This window comes from Anopheles arabiensis, chromosome 2 (assembly GCF_016920715.1).
Source record: "Anopheles arabiensis isolate DONGOLA chromosome 2, AaraD3, whole genome shotgun sequence".
NCBI classification, from domain to species: Eukaryota; Metazoa; Arthropoda; class Insecta; order Diptera; family Culicidae; genus Anopheles; species Anopheles arabiensis.
Window position 1 is genome coordinate 19,886,303 of NC_053517.1, and position 19,613 is coordinate 19,905,915.

Below are 19,613 nucleotides of genomic sequence, written 5' to 3' on the forward strand. Positions count from 1 at the left end.
GATAATTTATTGATTTTGCTGCTCATTTCCACCCCACCGCCACCCCGGCTTTGTGCTGCGTTGTGTGTTGAGCCATTTTTCAATGGCAGAAACTTGGGAGTGGGTATCTTGGGAGCATGATCATGTCCCTAGACCAAAGCGATCGGTAGCAACCATTGCGTCCGTCATAATTAATTTAGTTTATAATTGATGCAATCCAACGATGAGGCAAAAACAACGCACGCCAATCACCAGGGGCCAATGTGGACGGGGAGGACTCCGTCGGCTTCCAAGAAAGACTAAATTGGTGCTCCTTGCGCGTGCCATGCGTATTCATCTGAGTACGACGATAACGACGATCGGACTACGAAAACGAGCCGAATGAATAATTAATACAGTTAATGCTCGAGATAAGTTTAGCTGCTGCTGCTGCTGGTACGAATGGGCAAGTGATGGTTGCGATGGATCTATATGTATATGTATATTGGTGCCGTACATGCCAATAAGAGCAAGCCTGAGGCACAACGTGTGTGTGTGTATGAAGGCAGGGCAATGCAAATGGATATGTGCGTTACGTGCGTACTACTGCGTATCGTTGCGGAGTCGGAAGGAAGTGAAACTTTCACCACTCAGATGGCTCAGATGGAGATCAATAATTCAAAGTGTCCAGTAGGCAGCGAGCGAACGAAACGAGTAGCTAGGTGGGTGTCTGAGTGCGTGTGAGTGGTCGGTGAAGAAGGGTGCAAAAAGGATGGTGGTAACGATGGACTGGCGCTGGTACGGCGCAGCATCATTACATTGGCCCACACAGCCCATCTCCATTTATTGTATCATAATTGCTTCCCTTGTTTTCCACAAGCCGACGAGCGACTGACGTAATTTGCTTATGCAAATAACCCGCTATTATTGAGCAGCACAGGAAGGGAAAGGATTTTACTGGGAAAAGAAGACGAAGAACATCCTCCCCCCCATTGACGTCGGAGCAAAAGGGTTGCCCCGACCGGGCTTTATACATCGTCCGATAATTAATAGCCTTTCAAAGGCTCGGAAGCTGTTCGGTCCTGCAGCAAACAAGCGTCGTTATTGTTAACGCCATGCTCTAATAGAGCTTTATTGTTGCGTACTAAAATTGCGTGATTGTTAAAACGCTTAAGAATCTAACTGCTAGCTGTAAACTTACATCTCTTACACTTACATAAAGAATACTGGGTCCTGTGGTACTGAAACTGCTGCAATTTCTTTCGATTAAAGTGTCATGAAGTGTGTCCTGCTAGTGTGTGACGCTTGCCATGCGAGCAGCTGCATAAAAGCGACACACGGCAGAACGGTTCTGCTCCGGTCGAAGACATCTCTCACCACGGGGCATTAGCCGCATGCACCGCATGTGTAACGTCGGCGAAAGGACCTGGCTACACACGCGTGCTGAGCTGAAATCTAATTCTCCATTTCGCTTTTCCCCCCCTTTGCTGCCAATTTCCTAACCGTCGACATAAGGACTTCGTTCTTCTTTGCCCGTTTGCTCTGGGCACATGGTCCCCTTGTGACAGTTCCCGGTACGCTTTCGGAGTCATACGGTGTCAGCCACTTCCAAGAAGGAGGGAGGGACAGGGGCGCCCAACTTTTGAAGCAACATTTTTGCGCTGTTCTTTGAAGCTGCTGACAATTTTCCCTGAGCTGGGTAGCAAATTTGGGTGGTGGAAATAGCACCGTACCCTCCTCCCTTCTAGAGCCGCGTCCCGATTACCATACTCGGCTGCTCGACATCGGTGTCATCGGTGATGGAAAATTCCTGGTCGCTGTGGGGGTACGGGACCGGGTGCGCCCGCTGGCCGACCGTCGTTGTGACGGTGCGGTTTGACAGGCGGTCGGGTCCGATGCCATCGCTGGTGCTGCCCGTGCTGCTAACCCCATTGGCACTGATCCGATTCGCCACCGAGGCCGATGGTGGCGCCGAGCGCGATGATTTATGGCAGCAGCGTACAGCGGTACACCGGCCCGCACCACCGTCTCCAGTGTCGCCGCCGCAGCAGCAGCAGATCCGCTGGCTGACCTTGCCGGCGAGCCGCTTCATCGAGGCGCGGAACCCATTGTGCCACCAGGCGTAAATGATCGGATTGAGCAGACTGTTGGCGAACCCGAGGATGGCGAGCGGGCTGGCGATGGCGAACTGCAGGCTGCGGCACAGCTCCTCGTTCGTGGCCGGGTCGCACCCGACGTACAGCAGGCTCGCGATGAAGTACGGCACCCACGTCACGACGAAGCTGCCCGTCGTGAACATCACGACTTTTATCGCCTTCCACTTGGTCGGGCTTTTGCTGGGTGCGGTTGTCGCCGCGGCTGTCGTCGTCATCGCGGTGCCCGCCGTGGCAGCGGTGCCGGGACCGTTCAGTGCCTTCTGGGACTGCTTGGCCCGGGCGCCGCCGGCAGTGCAGCAGCGTGAGCGTAGGCAGAGACAGCGGCCGGTGGTAGCGCCCGTTAGCTCGTCCTCGCTCAACCCGTGCTCCGTGTCGGACTGGCGGTTGGCGCCTGATCGATTCGGTTCGGTTGGCGGGACGGCGATGGGCACGGGTGGTGTAATCGTGGCAGTGGCAGCAGCAGCAGCACCACCGTTCGCGCTGCCACCCGTACCGCCGCGGAACAACCGGAGGTTGCCCGTCTGTACGCCGCGCAGCTCGCGCGATGCCTTCTTCAGCTGGTTGACGCGGCGCAGCGCCTTCTGCAGGATGATGCCGTACAGGATGATGACGAGCAGCACGGGCAGAATGCCGACGACGGCCGTCAGGATCACCAGGCCCGGTGGCGCGAGCCGGATGAACCAGCAGGTGCGGCCACCGTCCGTGTCGCCCCGCCAGCCGAGCGCGGGCAGAAAGCCGATGGTTGCGCCTGGAATGGGAACACAAAAACACGCGCAAAGGGATATATTAGACGGGTGGTAAAACACGGCTCATTTGTGTGATTGCTGGGAGGGGAACGGCGTACTCACCGAGGATCCAGGTGGCGGCAATTAGAATGCGCGCCCGGGTGCGGGTCAGGTAGCGCTGGTACTGCAGCCCGTACACGATGTAAAGGTATCGATCGATCGCTATCAGCCCCACGCTGTACACCGAAACCAGCGAGGTGGACACTATGAGCCCTGCAACGGAAGGAAGAGGCATGAGAACACACACACACACACACACACCCACACACACCAGTCGACAATTGGTGCCTTGCGTTCTGCTACATCACGCCAGAATGCCATTCGATTACGGGCTGCCTGATTCGGCTAACTGAATCTAATTTTATGCGACCCTTCTGCGTAGCTGGAATTTACATTCCGGAGCCGGTTGGATCAAAGGGACCGGGCCCGGTTCGGTGGAAGGTCATACACGTGCATCGCTTGCGGTGTAGACGCTACGAAAAGAGCATCACCGAAGCAACACGGTTCAGGGCCCCGTTTCTGGTTGACGGATGAAGCTAGGGCTAACAAGGCTGGGTCGTGCGTGGCTCTGTCATGGCAGTTGCATAACTTTAGCAGGTTTGTAGGCCGCTACACTGTGCATTTGTCGTAAAATTATGCAATCTGCTACCAACCGCCCAAAGGTATGCAATGCGATGTACAGAATGCTCCTGTTTGAATGCTGCTGAGCGAGGCAACACAGATTGTGGCCGAAACAGGCTGTAATAGCAAAGGATCACATCGAACCGACCCGCTCGGAATTAGTCGTGCTCGTGGTGGTACAGGGTACAGTAAATGATATGCAATTATAGGTATGTGTTCGCTGTCAATTGTGTGAAATTTGCCATGATTGGAAACGCCGTGAGCGATTTCCGTTCGTTCGGTTGTGTCCGTTTGTCGGTCGGAAGACTGTGCATGTTTTAATGGGCAATTGTTTCTGTGTTTGAGAATTTTGCCCCACAATGTACAACCACAATGTAACACAAAGTTACAGAACACTTTTTGTGCAATTATTTTTCCCACGAACTATAATTCATTCGCTCTGTTCGCTTTTCAATAAACTGGAATGGATATTTAATGAGACTGTTTTACCATTATCGCATGATTGAAAGCTTTCAATTCATTAGCCTCATGGCGTGTACGGAGTTTTTTTGCATTTTGTTGTTGCTCGTGGCGTGGCGAAAAAGCTTTCCATTCTGTTCTTCAACGTCGCGTCCAAAGATTTTTTTTTGCGCACGGGAGGGTTGTTTTTCCGTTCTCGCAAAAGTTTGCAGCTTTTTTTTGGCATTTAAACTCCCCACTGTTGGAATGTGATTTTCCCTGCGCTCGAATCGATTTCCCCCGCTCTCGTCCAGGGAACGCATTCCATGTGCTTTTGTTTTTAAATGCACACACACACAGAACACACAAATAAAAAGTGCTTCCAAGCTGAAGAAGAAACACAAAAATAATCACAACATTCCCGTCCCGGCTCTTGATTGCGCACACTTTGGAACGCTCACACAAGGCGGGGGAAAATCTGTGATCACATTCCATCCCAAAACCCGTCCCGCTCGATGCAAGGCATCGGGTGGCGCTGCTGCTGCTACTCGCAACGCACGGCAGGGCAGAAGCGCAAGTTGCAGTTTTAAAATAAATAGCAGCGAAACAAACGCCAGCGCAAGACAAACAAGCACGGCACGGCAAGCAGGCGCACAGTGATGGGTCGAAGTTTTTTCTTTGCTCCACTCCCCTACCCCCCCACCCCCACTCCCTGGTTTGGTATTTTGGAGCTGCTCCAGCTTGGGCTGCCGGTGCCGTATGGGGGAAAGGAAGAATTTGTTGATTTAAAACAATTTGGATGCATTTAGCGTAGATGTGTTGGGCGCGTTTTGTGGGTTGTCTTAGTGTGATGTTTTGCTTTTTTTTTACCCCAAAAGCATCCACTAATGATTGTTAGTTTCTATTGGTTTTTGGGTGGTCCCGTATCATTCGTAATGATCGAACGTCTGATCTTCAACTGTACACAACGGCGTGGAATCGATATGATCCGAATGCTCGAGAGTTCTTCGGGAGTGCAGAACAAAGTTCAAACCTAGTTACTTCTTGCATTTGACGTGTGTATGTGTGTTTGTGTGCTCTATCAAACAAAGTTGTTGGACCAACAGTTCCACCCAAAGGAGTCGAGTGTACTGAGGGGATAGATCAAACACACACCGCGCATGTATCTTACACAGCCATTGAACCACTTGAAACAACCGAGCTCGCACTGCTCGCAGGATGCAGCACTCGCACTCGGTCCCGGTGTCTAGCTTATATTTATGTGCTAATAGACCTTAAATACTTTATTCGATAAGTTTCACCAACCGTACGCGCATGAAAGTTTGTGTGCTGGAAAGGCTGCGGCACCGTCGTGGCACAATAGCAGCTTCGCCTTTGTTCGGATTAGTGGCAAATTTCGCCTGAAACTGTCGTTTCGCCCTCAGGTGCTTCTCAGGGCTGTTTACGAGCTTCGCCTCGGACTGTCTGTTATGCAAATGTCAGCTGCGCATGATGATGATGATGAGACAAACGACCGCCATCATGAAGTCATCCGCGTGGGGTTATTTGCTCGCATGGCAGGCGTTTGACGTTCTTCACCCTGATTCCCCTTTATTCAGCTTCTGTCCTAGTGTATGTGTCTGATGCGAAGTTTTCCACGGTGCATATACAATTTAGCAAGCTCTCGCAGCTTCATCTACCAACTGCGAGGGAAGTGGGGAAGATGGTGGTTGCGAAAAACACATCCCGCTGCGCTCCACAGAGAGCCGGAGGCTAATTAAGAAGCGTAATTTGAAATAATTAATCAAACTACGACGCACACGTCATATTTCATTTGCATATCCTTTGGTATTCGCTCTCTCCCTCTCCCGCTCTCTCTCTCTCTATTTCATTTCTCTGTATTGTGGCTACATATGATGAGCCCCGGGGTCGCTAATGGGAGTCTTCTGCACACATGACACCTGCTCCTTGCCTCTAATGCACTGGGTTTGGGAAACGCTTTCCTGCCGCCAGCAACATGGCAAGCGGCGGATCGTGGCGAAGGGTGGCTCAATTCAAAGAACATTTCACCGAGCCATCCGAGATGATACACCGGGCTCGGTGGGAAGAGACGTCCTATGAATAATTGCGGCCCGAAACGTACCAACCGTACGCTGCTAGAACCACGCCACGGCTGGTGGCAACTCGACAGGGCAGCAAAACAAAAAAAGCTCCCTATCACCCATCTCAAGGCAAAAAGAAGTGAAGGACACCGAAGCTCACACTAAACAGCACCGGAAAGGTCACGAAGAAATAGATAGATTAATTCATTAAATCTCATCAGCCGAGGTGGAAAAATAACGTTTTTTTTCTCCTGCTTTGCGACATTGCATTTGAAAGGCTGCAGAATGTGAGGCGCACACACACACACACACACACACACACACACACACCCACGTGTATGGTGTCCAACATTCCGGTGGCTCTTTGGACGAGTGGTACGAGAAGCATACACACAAGCGAGCGCATACTTTCATCCCGCGAGCAACCGAGGGGAAGAGTGCGCCGTATGTACGTAGGCGAAGTCTCCGTTTGCTCACACATCGAGCACGACATGTTCATTTCCCACGAGGTCAAAAGCGCAAAGAAACCTTACGTTCCTCTCGGCCGCCTTGAGCGTTTCATTTTGCAAAGTGTGTGTGTTTTGTGTGTGTGTGTGTGGGAGCATGAGTGGGGAAGGAGTAGGGTTAGCTTTTTTTTATTCTGCGTTTTGCTTCGGAACGCTTCCATGGAAAGCTTCATTTAGCTTTGGGGCGCATCCTTTCGATGACAGACCCGTACATGAGCATTTCGCATTCCGGAAAGCGAAAGATCTGAGGAATGTATAAATACGTTGTTTAATAAAGTGCTGGCAGAGAAGCTATCGCTTTGCACAAAAAAAACGGGGCAATTATTAAGGATGAGTGTATTGGGCCGTGGCAGAGCTATTGGCTGAGCGCTAAAGCGCACTTTGAAATGCATAACAGACTGCTGGGGAAACATTTATCAGGTTCTAGTCTAGGTCGTTAGTACGTCTGCAGGCACTAGAACTGGAGCTTGTTTAATTTAGAGCTTTGCTGACAAACGATACCGAATGAATGTTATTTAGCAACATCAAGTGACTGAAATATAAGTTTAAAATCACTCGACCAGTTAATTAGGAGTATGAAACTTTCAAACTTGCTTTAAAACTGTAATATTACAGTTTAATTGCATAAACAAAGGCGTTTATTGTTGAGGCTGTAAAAAATCGCCTGCAAGTATGCAAGAGCTTTTGTGTAAACACACAAACGCTGCTGCATATATAAATCAACGACAATTGCTTAGTAAATACGCTTGCCAACGATAGGGGTGCTGAAAACGTGCCCAATACCAACTTAAACCATTTATTGCACCGTCCGATTGTTTATGAATTATAAATCTCCACAGAATAATGCCGTTCGGCTGCTCACCCTTCCGAAAAGCCCCACACCATCCTATCTATCTACCTATTCACCAACCCAGTCAACGGGGTTCGGTTTTAGTTCATACCGCACGGGTATAATCCCATCGACAGATGCGCATCGAGCGCATTATTTATGGCGATTGGATAAAGATTGGCTCAATCAACGATTAATTGACTGTCCCATTCGTCCCATCTTTCGGCGCAGGGCAAAACCCAACCCAAATGAACACACACAGAGACAATAAAAGGAAGGCTCCATTTTTGATGTGCAAAGCAGAACACAAAAAAAGGAAACTCCCCCCCTCAAGGGCGGGATCAATATTTTGCTCTCGTCACGCGGAAAAATTGATGCGATTAAACAATATAGCGAAATAAAACGAAACAAATAAATAAATAAATAGGTTAATAAATACGGAGCGCAACAGCGTGGAATGGATTGCGCGCTGCAACCGACCAGGGCAAGGGCGACCAGGCTACGGTGCATTGGACAATTTATTGTTGTGGCCCGGCCGGGATCCGGGATATGTATGATAAATCTTCGCGCACCGAGCCATGCTAACACCGCGGCTCGTGAAGCATCATCGTGCACCAACGAGATGAGCTTAAATGGTCGCTCGGTGAGTGTGTGTGTCTGCGTTGCTCAGCGCTGGACCCGAGAATCGTTCGGATAGTTTTCCTTTTTCCCAGAGAGAATCGCGCATCACAGCGAACATATTGATTGGGGTTCGCTGGGAGCCCGTTCGAAGCACGGTGCAGAATAAGCTCGGTCAAAAGTGCCGTTCCGCTGTCGCTAATGCGATAATGTGCCGCACAGAATTATCGGTACGGCGAGCACAAAGTTTGGGCACAACAAAAAAACCCCTTCACGCCCCGGAACGCGTGAGTTGGAGGGAGCAGGCGTGGGGATTAACGGAAATAGATAGCTTCACTCCCCGGAGCGATGAAATGGTGAACTTACCGATCATTAGCGTGCAGTTTTCCTCGGCCCGTCGCTCGCGGGGCGCATACTGGCCGAAGATGACGGCAAAGCCCGTCAATAAATCCGACACGGCCACGTTGCCCAGAAACATGTAGGTGGTGTACGGTTGCTGACCTGCATGCCAGAGAAGGGGGGATGAAAATTGAATGCCGAGAATATTACAGAGATTAGTGATGGTGTGTGTGTGTTGGCGAGGCGAAACTGTTTGCTGAATCGAGTGGCTTAAGCAATTGTCGCTAATTCTCCCGAGCTCGAGCTTGACTGGAGTTTCGATTGTAGTTGTATGACAAGCTAATTGTATTCTCTAGTTTCAAAGTGATTTGTCAATTGGGGCATTTTAGATTCCATGAAAATACTCCCAAATACTCGCTAAAATGGTATTTTACAGATAAATTGAGCGTTTTCAGTGTACATAATCAAAACGCTTATCATATTGGATTCTTGTTTGTATGTATTTGGAACATAAATCTATTAATGTTTGTATTATGTATTAGTAGTATATTTTATGGGTTTTACATGTTAAACATCTTGGTTGACATCGGGACCATTTCTCAAGAAAAGTAAATTTCTCAAAAAGTACAACATTTGCTAGTGTATTAAGCATTGCAAAATTATTCCTATTAGGTTGCGAATCTTGTTTAAAACACGTATAAAAATGCAATTGAAACGAAAATTCCTGGTAGAAATTCCAACAGAACAAACATCTCTAATTTGAATTTTACCCAACATGCTCGTCTATTGCTTGGAGAGCTTTAAACGATAAGTAATTGTCGGACAAACGTTTCATAACAATTGTGCCAAATTACACTTGTTAATGAATAATGGAAAATTGATACTTAAAAACACTACAGGGTCGTAATTGAAAAATTCTATTTTATTCACAAATCCATTTATTTGCATTAAATCAAAATTAAACTCTAAATTTGCTGACCTAATTTCAAACCAAAATAGGAAGATATTAGTTATGACTCTAATGGCTCTAATGCATAATTAAAGTCCTCTCGATCGATACCGGTACGTGCGTGCGGTTTGTTGATAGAAACTGTCGTTGCGCTTCTGTAAACAAGTGAACTAATTTCTGCAAACAAAAACAACAGTTTTCGCAAGTGTTGAGAATTAAAGTGTATGTGAGTGCGGTGTAATTTTGAATCGGTGGCAGAAAATGTTTGTCACATTTCCCAAAACCGTATGTGCGCCTTGCGTTCAACTTTGCCATTTAGGCATCCCTATAATGTGGTTCCACCGGCCGGCCGGGTGACTTATAACATTTTCCCCTTTCACTTTGTAAATCAAGGCCGTGGTTGTATGAGTGGAAGATGGAAGATAGATGTTGGCAGGACGATGCGCCCGTGCTTACCTTTGCGCAGCAGCAGCACACCGGACACGACCACGATCAGGTTGAGTACGATGATGAGCGAGCCGAGCAGCGGTATGAAGATGTCGTACAGGAGCAGCGTCGTCTCCTCGCTGGCACTGAGCGTGGTGACGGATTCGGTGGTGGTGGCCATCGGATCGACCCACCAGTCCGCCGGCACCGGCGTGTGGGGCGGCCGGATGTAGTAAAAGTATCGTATCCGGTCGTAATCATCGTAGCCGTGCGCTTGCACCTTTCCCATTCCGTTTCTCGGCTGCGAATTGGCAGAAGCGTCGTCGTCGTCGTTGCTTCTTTGGGGACACTTTTTCACACTTCACACACACAAACACATACACACACGCAGGCTCGCACCAGATCTTTTGGGTGGGTTATGAAGGTACCAAAGGGACACAGATGCTGCACAGTTGGTCAATCGAGAGGCACCGGAAACCGAGTTCGGTCCGGGGGATGGCTACCGTCTGTGGTGAAGTGTTTTAAAATTGAAATCAAACATTAATTGCTACCGGACGTAAACGATTTGCTGAAGGTGGGTGGGGAGTGACAGGGGGGAAGGAAAAGGGCAGACAGGGTAGGCTTTCCTTTTTTGAGTTGCCCAGCACGTATATCATGCATACTTCACGGCGTGATATGCTCATGACAGGCAATCTAGGAAAGTGAAGATAGGTTTGGTATGGAATTGCTGCTGCAGTTTGGTTGCGATCGATCAGTGCAAGGTTGATGGTGTAGCGGACGGGACGGAGAAGAGGGACGATGCAAATGCACTTTTCATCGACCAAACTGTACCATGTGGGCAAGGAAAGTACAAGGGTCTGTATGGTCAAATGTGTTAGGCCTGCACGAGTGCATGTAGAAGTGTGATTTGCTTGTCTGGCAGCAGCACGTTCCTTTTCCATCGGTGGTCGGAAAAAGAGGTGTCCAGTGTGTTGAACACTATGGGCCACACACACACACATACACAACTGCACGCTCGAGAGAGTGGATGAAAATTTAATTAAACAAAAATGAAATAATGACCAGAAGATGCAGCAGTCCCAGTGCCGGATGCACAGTGCAGTGCGGCGAAGTGTAGCTCCATTCGAAAAGTAAGCAAACCGGAAGAAAAGTTTAAATGGAATGCATTCGCTCTTTCTGCCTCTCTATCTTGCCCTCTCTCTCTCTCTCTGTCTCTCGCTCGGTGCAGTTAGAGTTGGAAAACGGTGCCTGGGCGCGCTCAACTGCTTCCAAAGACAAACTCGAACAAGAAACCAGAACAAATGGGTAGCTTAATGAGTCGCAGCAGCAGCAGCGTGGGGTTGGGTGAGCTGGTGGCGTCGGTATGTAACGGAAAAGTTTACGTTTTGATTAAGCTCTGCCGTTCATGCAGTTGGACAGATGTAGTTAATGGATGTGGCAACGCGCAGCCGACGCTGACGGCAAGTTCGATGGCGAGTGAATTTATTGGGTATGTGTTCAATGTTTGCTGTCCTTGTGTGAGGTGAGCTGCGGCTAAAAATGAAGTGTCCAGAAAAGTACCAGGACCGGAACTAGCCGGCCAGCTGTAGGGGAAAAGCAATTAAAGTAATGTTTGGAAGAGTGAACCACAAATGAGTGTGTCAAACGTGACATTACCGTACTTGCAATGTTGTGCTTTACGAACTGCAGCTCGAGCACAAATGCAGACGGCACGCATTGAAGGTAGAGAATGAAAGCATCAGCATCGACAAAAGAACCGTGTTGATATAGATGCTCTAACATTGTGCCAAATGCAAATGTTTTTTGGAGGAATCCATACCACTCCATCCAATGCATTGGAGATCACGCCAATCTGCATATGTAAATGCGAGACGTCGAGATGAAGCAATCTCGGCAAAAATAGCTCGATAGCTCTAATTAAAGCTCTCTGTCAGCGTTCTGTGCATCGTTTTAGGAAGGGAGTGCATGGAATGTTCTTGGTTGATTTATTACAAATTCTGTTTAAAATGAGAAAATTATGCTCTGCAAGCAATCTCTTTAAAACCTCGAATAATTTCAATTAAACTACAGGAATTCAGTCCAACAATATGTGTCGTGTCCATTGTTACATAAGAAAGACACACTGTAACAATGAATAAAACACTGTTCCCAGTAAAACAGATCGATCGATCGATGCGAGAGGCGATTTCAGGGACACTTTTCCAGCAATTAAATCGCCTCAAACGCTGAGCCTTAAACTGAGGTTGCAAATTACCGCTTGGAAGCGTTGCTTACTTCCCATTCAAAACCAACCAGCCAACAATCACATGCACGATAAAGTCACCAATTTATGCATTTCTTTTATGGCACGCGCGCGCCCGCAAAAAAAAAAGAAAAGCACCCCGGCAGAAGGCTTTTGATTTTATTACACGCGTTCGGCGGGCCGGCGTTGCTGTGGAGGTCCCAACCAACCGAAGCTACCGAATGCACACAAACTCGTGCAAAATACGCACTTATTGATCGTAAAAATGGCAAACGGATGGCAACAGCATGGGGGCCCGCTTGGAAACTGGCCGCGGAACGGCGATCACAGCGCCAGCGCGGCAAATGAAACTTATTTTGCTCACAGTTAAGTTTTTGGGAAAACACCACGCAGCACGGTACGATAATTTTCCCTATCAGTATGCTAAAGCACTCCGAAAAGCGGTACGAATCCGTGCAGGAAATGGCCAATTATTGCTGCTCATTGCGGCATTTGGCATTTCGAAGGGAGAGGACGCATGCCAGCATCTACCATTTCCCTAGTCTACGGTGGTCTGGTCTGTTTAAAGGCGCACTTCCGGAGCCGTTTCGGAGTGGCCACTTTTGTCCCGCTTTTGTGTGCATTGCGCGAGCAATAGGAAGCGACTGCGTAATTGCAAATGAACTGAAAACAGTTAATTCGTAGTGTGGGGTAAAATGGGCGGGTAGGTTGGCCACTCCATCTCCTGCTCTCTCTCCCTTCTTCTCTGGAATCAACCGAAGAGCCAGGGATGCGTAGGCAATTGAATCCGATTGTTATGCCGAGATTCGTTCGTTCGAATCGATCGTCGTAATGCCGACTGCGTTATTTGCCATTAGTGAAGCAATTGAATGTTTTCCATCAGTTTGAGCAGCACCGCGGGTATTACCATTTCCAAAGGATCCTGGCCTCGGCTGTGGTTCATCGAGCCGTGGTTGGTGCGCTACTTACAATCACGCTACGTACTGCTTAATTGATATGCCGGGTTTTATTGCGCCCCCGTACGTTGTCTAAATTGATTCCGCGCCACTCCACAATGGGTGAATTGTGCACTTTTCCATCGATTTTGCCGTCGTCAAAAGCAGGGAGCGAGAAACGGGGGGAATTATTTCACTGTAAATCTAACATCGGGCCGGAACAAGTGCATGTATGGCTGGCACACTGGTTGTGGTGTTTGCCTTGCAACTGTCACTCAATACGGAATATTCGCTCCGCTCCGTTCACTGGCCCCCCTGTTTGGGTGTTTATATTTGCACGCAAACATTCACTGAATGGTATAACATGCACTTCCTTCGCGTTGCTCGTCGCTTTGAGTAAATAATTGCAGCACTTTTCACCTTTGCTGCAAATTGCTGAATTTATGTGAACTTTGCTGCTAATCTCACTGCCCACTGCTCCACAAAATCGAACACACACGCCTTGTGGGGTGCATTTTCTTATCAAAAGCTTAGCGCACTCACACACACACACAAACACCCTGGATGCGATTATACGCACAAAGATATGCTTCCGACTGATGAGTTCACCTAATCAAACACGGCACACAAATCACGGTCACACACGGCTTTGGCTTGCCACGATCGAACACCGGCTGGCGACTGGTTCGCCGCGATTACGGTGCCAAACTGACGAACAGCCTAAGCCTTTTGGGGCGCGCTGCGGCTCAGTGTTTGCACAGAAATAGAAGAAGAAGAAGGCAAAAAAAAACAAAACAACAAAAAGCTGGTTTGGGGCAAAATTAACGGATGTGTAAATATTTATCCAACGTGGGTACGACAGGCGGCGGGACTGGCCGATGATCCATTCAGCCGATCCGCCAGCAACGCATCTCGAGATGCCGCCCCTAGGCTGGCTAATAAAACCGGTAAAATCAAGGCACGGCCGGGAACATGTTGTTCCATGTTGTAAACAAAATGAGTAAATCTACCAATCGAAGCAATCTAGTTGGCACGAAAACATACACACACACGCGCGCACTGTGAGTTTGCTGATGCTGTAAGCTTCAGATTGCTGCGATGCGTAGTCACCTGCTGCACACGTGCTAACGATGCAACCGCACTCGGAATACTTCACACCGTCCGTTACATTGTCGGTAGTTGTTTTGCGCGTGGCTGTGTGTGACAGCGTTCCAAAATGTAACGCGAAACACAACGCGTAACGTCAAGCGCGATACTAAAGCGTGATATCAAGCCCAAGGCTCAGGTGACCGAGGTGGTTCTTTCTTCCTTTTTTGTTTGTTTTGTTTGATTAATTTCCCTCCTGTTCTTCATCCGATTTCGGATTTATTTCTGTACCGAATTCCATCTTTCTCTCTCTCTCTTTCTATCTTTCCCCTCTTTGCTAATGCCACTTAGTGGGCATTGGCGTGTGTTTTCGACTGATAAGATACTGCCATTTTTATCAATTAGTCGCACTCACGCGGTGTATGAAACACGTTATGCGCTGATTTACTTCGCTAGCTGTCCCTATCGTAGCCCTTACCATTGTCGGCTGTCCCTATCAATGGGAGCCCCGGTATGAGTAAAGCCTTGGCTTTCGCTTATCGAAAAGTGGGGGAAGGGGGGGGGGGGGCGCCAGTGTTCTAAAGCCGCACGGGGTAGGACGCTTTGGAAGTAGTGATTTATCTATCTGTTTTTTTGTATTTCTTTCTGTACAGGAAACGCACCAGACCAGGTTGGAATAAGGTTGCACTGCACCACACAATCACACTGTTGTTGCACTTTTGTGTGTGCGTTTTTTTTTCTGTAGAAAATCGTTAATGTGTCATGTTTTGCAAGCCTTCTTTCCGATGAATTCCCAAGGGTGGTGCGATTGATGTTTTTGTGAGAATGGTTAAATAGTAAAGCAGAGGAATATCCCAGTTAATGGAATGGTACAACGAATGCTGAGCTATCCTGGTGCGTTTCCTTGAAAATGTTATATTGGTATCGTAAAACCACCTGAGCAGTTATATTCTAACGATCGCATTAAAAAATGGATTTTTTCGAATTCTTCTTCTTCTTCTTCTTCTTCTTCTTCTTCTTCTTCTTCTTCTTCTTCTTCTTCTTCTTCTTCTTCTTCTTCTTCTTCTTCTTCTTCTTCTTCTTCTTCTTCTTCTTCTTCTTCTTCTTCTTCTTCTTCTTCTTCTTCTTCTTCTTCTTCTTCTTCTTCCTTTTCTTCTTCTTCTTCTTCTTCTTCTTTTTCTTCCTTTTCTTCTTCTTCTTCTTCTTCTTCTTCTTTGGCACAACAACCGTTGTCGGTCAAGGTCTGCCTGTATCACTAGTGGGCTTGGCTTTCAGTGACTTATCAATTACCGCAGCAGGATAGTCATTCCTACGTATGGTGGCACGGTCCATTCTGGACTTGAACCCATGACGGGCATGTTGTTAGCGGGCAATTTTATCGAATGACTATAGAACAAAAAAAAAACAATATGGATAATTGCTTGCCATAAACATCATTCGAAAAGTTATTAGTGAAGCTATCCTGTAAAAATAAATCTACGACCAGAAGTTTCTCAGGAATTTACGCCATGGCGGACGAAGACATGCGTGTAGACATGTTAAAAGTTCTATCCTCGAAGATTATCAATTCCTCCTCAGTTTTTGCGACAAAATTGTTGGTGTAGAGCTTCTGCCTCGTGTTGGTAACGCAGCGTTGTAGCGACTGTTCTCTCAGTCTTCATCTTCGGCTTCCTCTGGAGCCTCAAGTCACCGCTCAGTGTCGATGGCCATTCGGAACTGGGCTCTTTTTTCAAAGCTCGATTGTTGGCTAATAGTGCCAAAATTTTGTAGATGCTGGAATGGACTTATCCAATGTCCACAAACTGCTGTACGATGTTCGTTCCCGTTGTGACGTGCACACATTCAAACGAAGTTGCTTTACCGTTTTGGCCATCACGGTTAGAGTTCGACTGATGGAGCTTTCCAATTTGGGCTACTGACTCATAGGATACTATTGCTGAAAGTGCATCTAACGTTTTGTTAGTGCGGGTGAAGATAAAGCCATGAAAAATTGACAATTTTTGTCAATTTTTTTAAATGCAAACATTAATAAATATATATATTCTAAACCTGCATACGAAACGATAACATCAAACGGCTATCGAGAATGCGGGCTAGAGTGTTGATTGAATGAAGGAAAACATACCACAGTTATTTACATACAATGTTTGTTTGAATTAATACATGTTTACACTCATGGTTTATGCATCGGAAGTATTGCCATTGCTTCTCCCAGGGCGAACGTAAGGCGGGGGGTGGAGGTTGAGCAAACGTACGGCGGAATGTAAATATGTTAATTATGAATGTTGTAAGGGGAGGTTGTCTAGCATGATGTTAAAAGTTAAAAAATAATGGGAATAAAACAAAAAAAAACCTGATCAAACAAATGCAGAGCAACGATGGTATTCACGATGTAATGAAATTAATTTCGCTCATCAATGCAATTTATTATCGTGTGGTACATTGGAGTACCTCCACAGTGCTTTATTGAATTGTTCTTTGTTTATTGAACAGAGCACTTTATTGAACAGAGTTTGATTGAAAATTATAACCAATTATATTGAATAAACTTAACATTGCATTTCAATTCATTGCGCTTTTGCAGGGCCCGTATCGAACACAACCAGTGGCAGCTACCAGTTAAGCCAGGGAAACGGCAATGAAACACTGCTCCATCAACCGAAAGCCTCAACGACGACAGGCAATAGCAACAGTGCGGCAAAGCAGCAACAGCACTTGTACAGCAAACAGCAACCGCAACCACAGCAGCAGCAAAAGCAGCTACAACAATCAACGGCCAGTGTAGCAAGCGGTCCTAATCTTCCGCCAAACGTCGTTGCGAGCTATCCTTCGTCTTCGTCGGCCGCCGCCACCTCCTCGGGACTGTGGTCCGAAGACAACCCGTTCGTGGTCAGCTCAGCCACCGCCCAGCAACAGCAGCAGCAGCAGCAGCAACTGCCACCACACTCGAGTGGTGTGAACGTGAACGTGACCGTGAACGTGGTGGCACGACCGGTAACCGCGAGCACGATGACGACGACAACGGCAACGACGACCAGCACAACGACCCTGGCACCCCCGCGACCGATGCAGAAGGTAGAGCACGCGAGCACGCGCGACACAAGCATCTCACGGCAGATGATGTTCATCACTTTTTGTTTTTTTCTTCTTCTTTTGCTTCTCTCGGCTCTCTGCCTTTCCCTCTCACTCGCTCCTTCAGGTGATCCCGACGGTGGTCTACCTGATGTCGCGGATCGCTGTACATATGGAGATCGAGGGCACGGCACAGTGCCCGGCGCAGGTGATGCTTGCCGCCGCCCTTGGCTGTGAAGAACTAGGTATAACGAACAAATTGCTGGCCCAGAGCGTGTTCGGGCTGTGGATGACCAGCCCGCTGCTGGAGGTGCAGCTCAAGCCGCACCATCGGCCGTACGCGGTGCGCGTCGCCTGGTCGAAGCTGCTGGACAAGCACAGCCACGGGAACGAGCTGGAGAAGCTGTCCGACGAGCCGATGACGACGCTCCGGCGGAACGTGTTCTTCTCCCGGCGGGACGAGGAAAAGATCAAGTAAGTGTAGTAAGCGATCGGAAGCTTCTTTGGTGTTGTTTGAAAACGGGGAAAAATTGCATATATAATTTTCATGAGTAGTTTTTATGATTTTTTAATGATTATTTTACAATAGGACTACCAAATATTCCTATATAAAATGAATGATGTTCCATGAATTGAATATTTCATACAGATAAACTGTCCCAAGTTTTACTCGTTTTATTCCGCCTAAATGTATGCAATTGATTTATTCCTTTGCTAATCCGTTGACTGTTTCCGCCTAAAACTATGCAATCGCTTGAATCTTCTCCAAATACTAATTAATTGCACTCTCTCTCTCCTCCCTTCTGTGCCACTTGACAGAGATCCGCGGATATTGGAGCTGCTGTACGAGGAGGCAAGACACAACGTACTGCTCGGCCGGTATGTCATGGAACCGTCGCAATCGATCATGCTCGGTGGCATCCAGGCCCGGATAGAGCTGGGCCCGTACAATTCCCATACGCACACAACTAGCTACTTCCGGTAAGTATAACCTTCCCTCTCTGGACACCCTGTGTCTCCCTTGCCAGTTTATTTAATTCCCACTTCGCTTGTTTGTAGGGAGAACCAATTCCGCTTCCTGCCGGCACACGTGGCCAAAAGCTCGAGCTGGTCCTGGCTGCCGATCAGTCAGCGATCGTCGGCCGAGGTACGGCTGTTGGAGCAGTTCAAGCGCGTTCCAACGACGGCTACCACCAAGAAGCTGATGCGGAAGTATCTCGAGTTTTGCTGGGGTCTGCCGTTCTACGGGTAAGCCTCCACGGTGTTAATGTGAAATGCGACGCGCGACTAATGTAACGCGTGTTTGTACTCCCGTTCAGGGCGGCCTACTTCCACGGACAAGTTGAACAACCGGTACGTGGTCTTATGAGCTTGATGCAGCAGAAGGATCTGCCCGTCCTGATAGCGGTCAACGAGCGGGGGATCTTCGTGATCGATCAGATCGAATGTGTAAGTGGTGGGGGGAGAGTGTTATGGTGAAAACATGAAAACAGACACCCATTGACCATCGTTTCCAATCGTTTCCATCCATCCATCCTTCGACAGACACTGCTGCTGGGGCTAAAGTACGAAGAGTTCTCGTGGGAGTACGCGAAACCAAGCAACGTGAACGATCCGGAGTGCTTGCCGTGCATCTTTCTGCAGTTTGGCGCGGTGGAGAACGGCATCGCGGCCACCAAGCTGATGCAAATCTTTTCCCGCCAGGCCGCCATGGTAGACGCCTTAATCACGCACTTCATCGAGCAGGACAAGCGGCGAAAGGAGAGCGGTGCCGATGCGGACCAGGCCGCCGGTGGACTGGCGGACAACACCTATGTGGGTGAGTAAACGTTACGTTAAGTGGCGTCAAAAGCTGCCCCACTCGTTGAAAGTTTGTCGCGGTAGTAAAGGTCACAGGAAGAGGATGTGACCAGAGGAAACGTATAACTGATTGATGCTTACGTTTCGCTTTGCTTTTTTTTACTGAAAGCATTGCAAGCAGCGGTTAGGAAATTCCTGCCCCAGCTGGCTCTGTGCTGAAGTATCACTGGAAGCGACGAGAAGATAGTTTTAGATGTTGTGCTATGCGAAACATGAAAAGAGGCATGGTTCTCGGTAACGAACTGCTGGAATCTTCCATTGAGCGTGCACTTTGCCCATATAAATAGCGCAAGCGTTTGCAAAATGGTTTCACGAACCAATAGCTGAAATAGCAACGAGAGTACGCTATGCAAGCGCACAGCAAACATTCCAACTTTGAGCGTAGATTCTGGCCATAGCGGCACGAGGAAGCGGCAAAGAAAGGAAACAATTAACTTCAATCTGAAATGCCACGAGGCCAATGTAAACAAACTTAAGAACGGTATTTATCTTAGGGGGTACCTCAGCAAGCGATGACGTTTTTGAGCAATGGTTGCTATGGCTAGTGTGGGATACCAGTTGTCCCTGTGTGTAGTAACCATTGCCTCGTTGCTAAGGCTCGTATCAACAAGGGAAGCCGATGTTACTAAGCAAAATGGTTCTGTTTATGAAATTGCTTTCGTATTGGAAAGGACACTTAAATCCGGTCCCTAAATATCCACGTTAAAGAAAG

At 48.0% G+C, this 19,613-nt stretch overlaps 2 protein-coding genes across 13 annotated transcripts in view; one reads left to right on the forward strand and one right to left on the reverse strand.

Moving 5' to 3' along the window:
• Positions 1-19,613, forward strand: part of LOC120894479 — a 36,609-nt gene that overhangs the window by 15,905 nt on the left and 1,091 nt on the right. For all 6 annotated transcript variants that reach the window (XM_040297078.1, XM_040297079.1, XM_040297084.1 and 3 more), the window contains exons 4-9: positions 16,554-17,044; positions 17,169-17,515; positions 17,861-18,022; positions 18,101-18,289; positions 18,361-18,490; positions 18,587-18,860. In XM_040297078.1, the coding sequence (XP_040153012.1) occupies positions 16,554-17,044; positions 17,169-17,515; positions 17,861-18,022; positions 18,101-18,289; positions 18,361-18,490; positions 18,587-18,860 (1,593 nt within the window). The remainder of the gene's footprint in view (positions 1-16,553; positions 17,045-17,168; positions 17,516-17,860; positions 18,023-18,100; positions 18,290-18,360; positions 18,491-18,586; positions 18,861-19,613) is intronic.
• On the reverse strand, positions 1,039-14,120 carry LOC120894481 (5-hydroxytryptamine receptor 1A-alpha-like). Of its 7 annotated transcripts, none has more exons than XM_040297086.1 (5): positions 13,994-14,120; positions 9,737-10,212; positions 8,359-8,493; positions 2,963-3,112; positions 1,039-2,862 (listed from the first exon to the last, which is right to left on the reverse strand). In XM_040297086.1, the coding sequence occupies exons 2-5, from the start codon at positions 9,993-9,995 to the stop codon at positions 1,703-1,705; spliced, it is 1,704 nt and encodes a 567-aa protein (XP_040153020.1). In that variant the 5' UTR covers positions 9,996-10,212; positions 13,994-14,120; the 3' UTR covers positions 1,039-1,702. The 7 variants fall into 7 exon arrangements, with proteins under 7 accessions (XP_040153020.1, XP_040153019.1, XP_040153022.1 ...); XM_040297085.1 differs by having other exon boundaries at positions 13,928-14,120; XM_040297088.1 differs by having other exon boundaries at positions 13,894-14,120.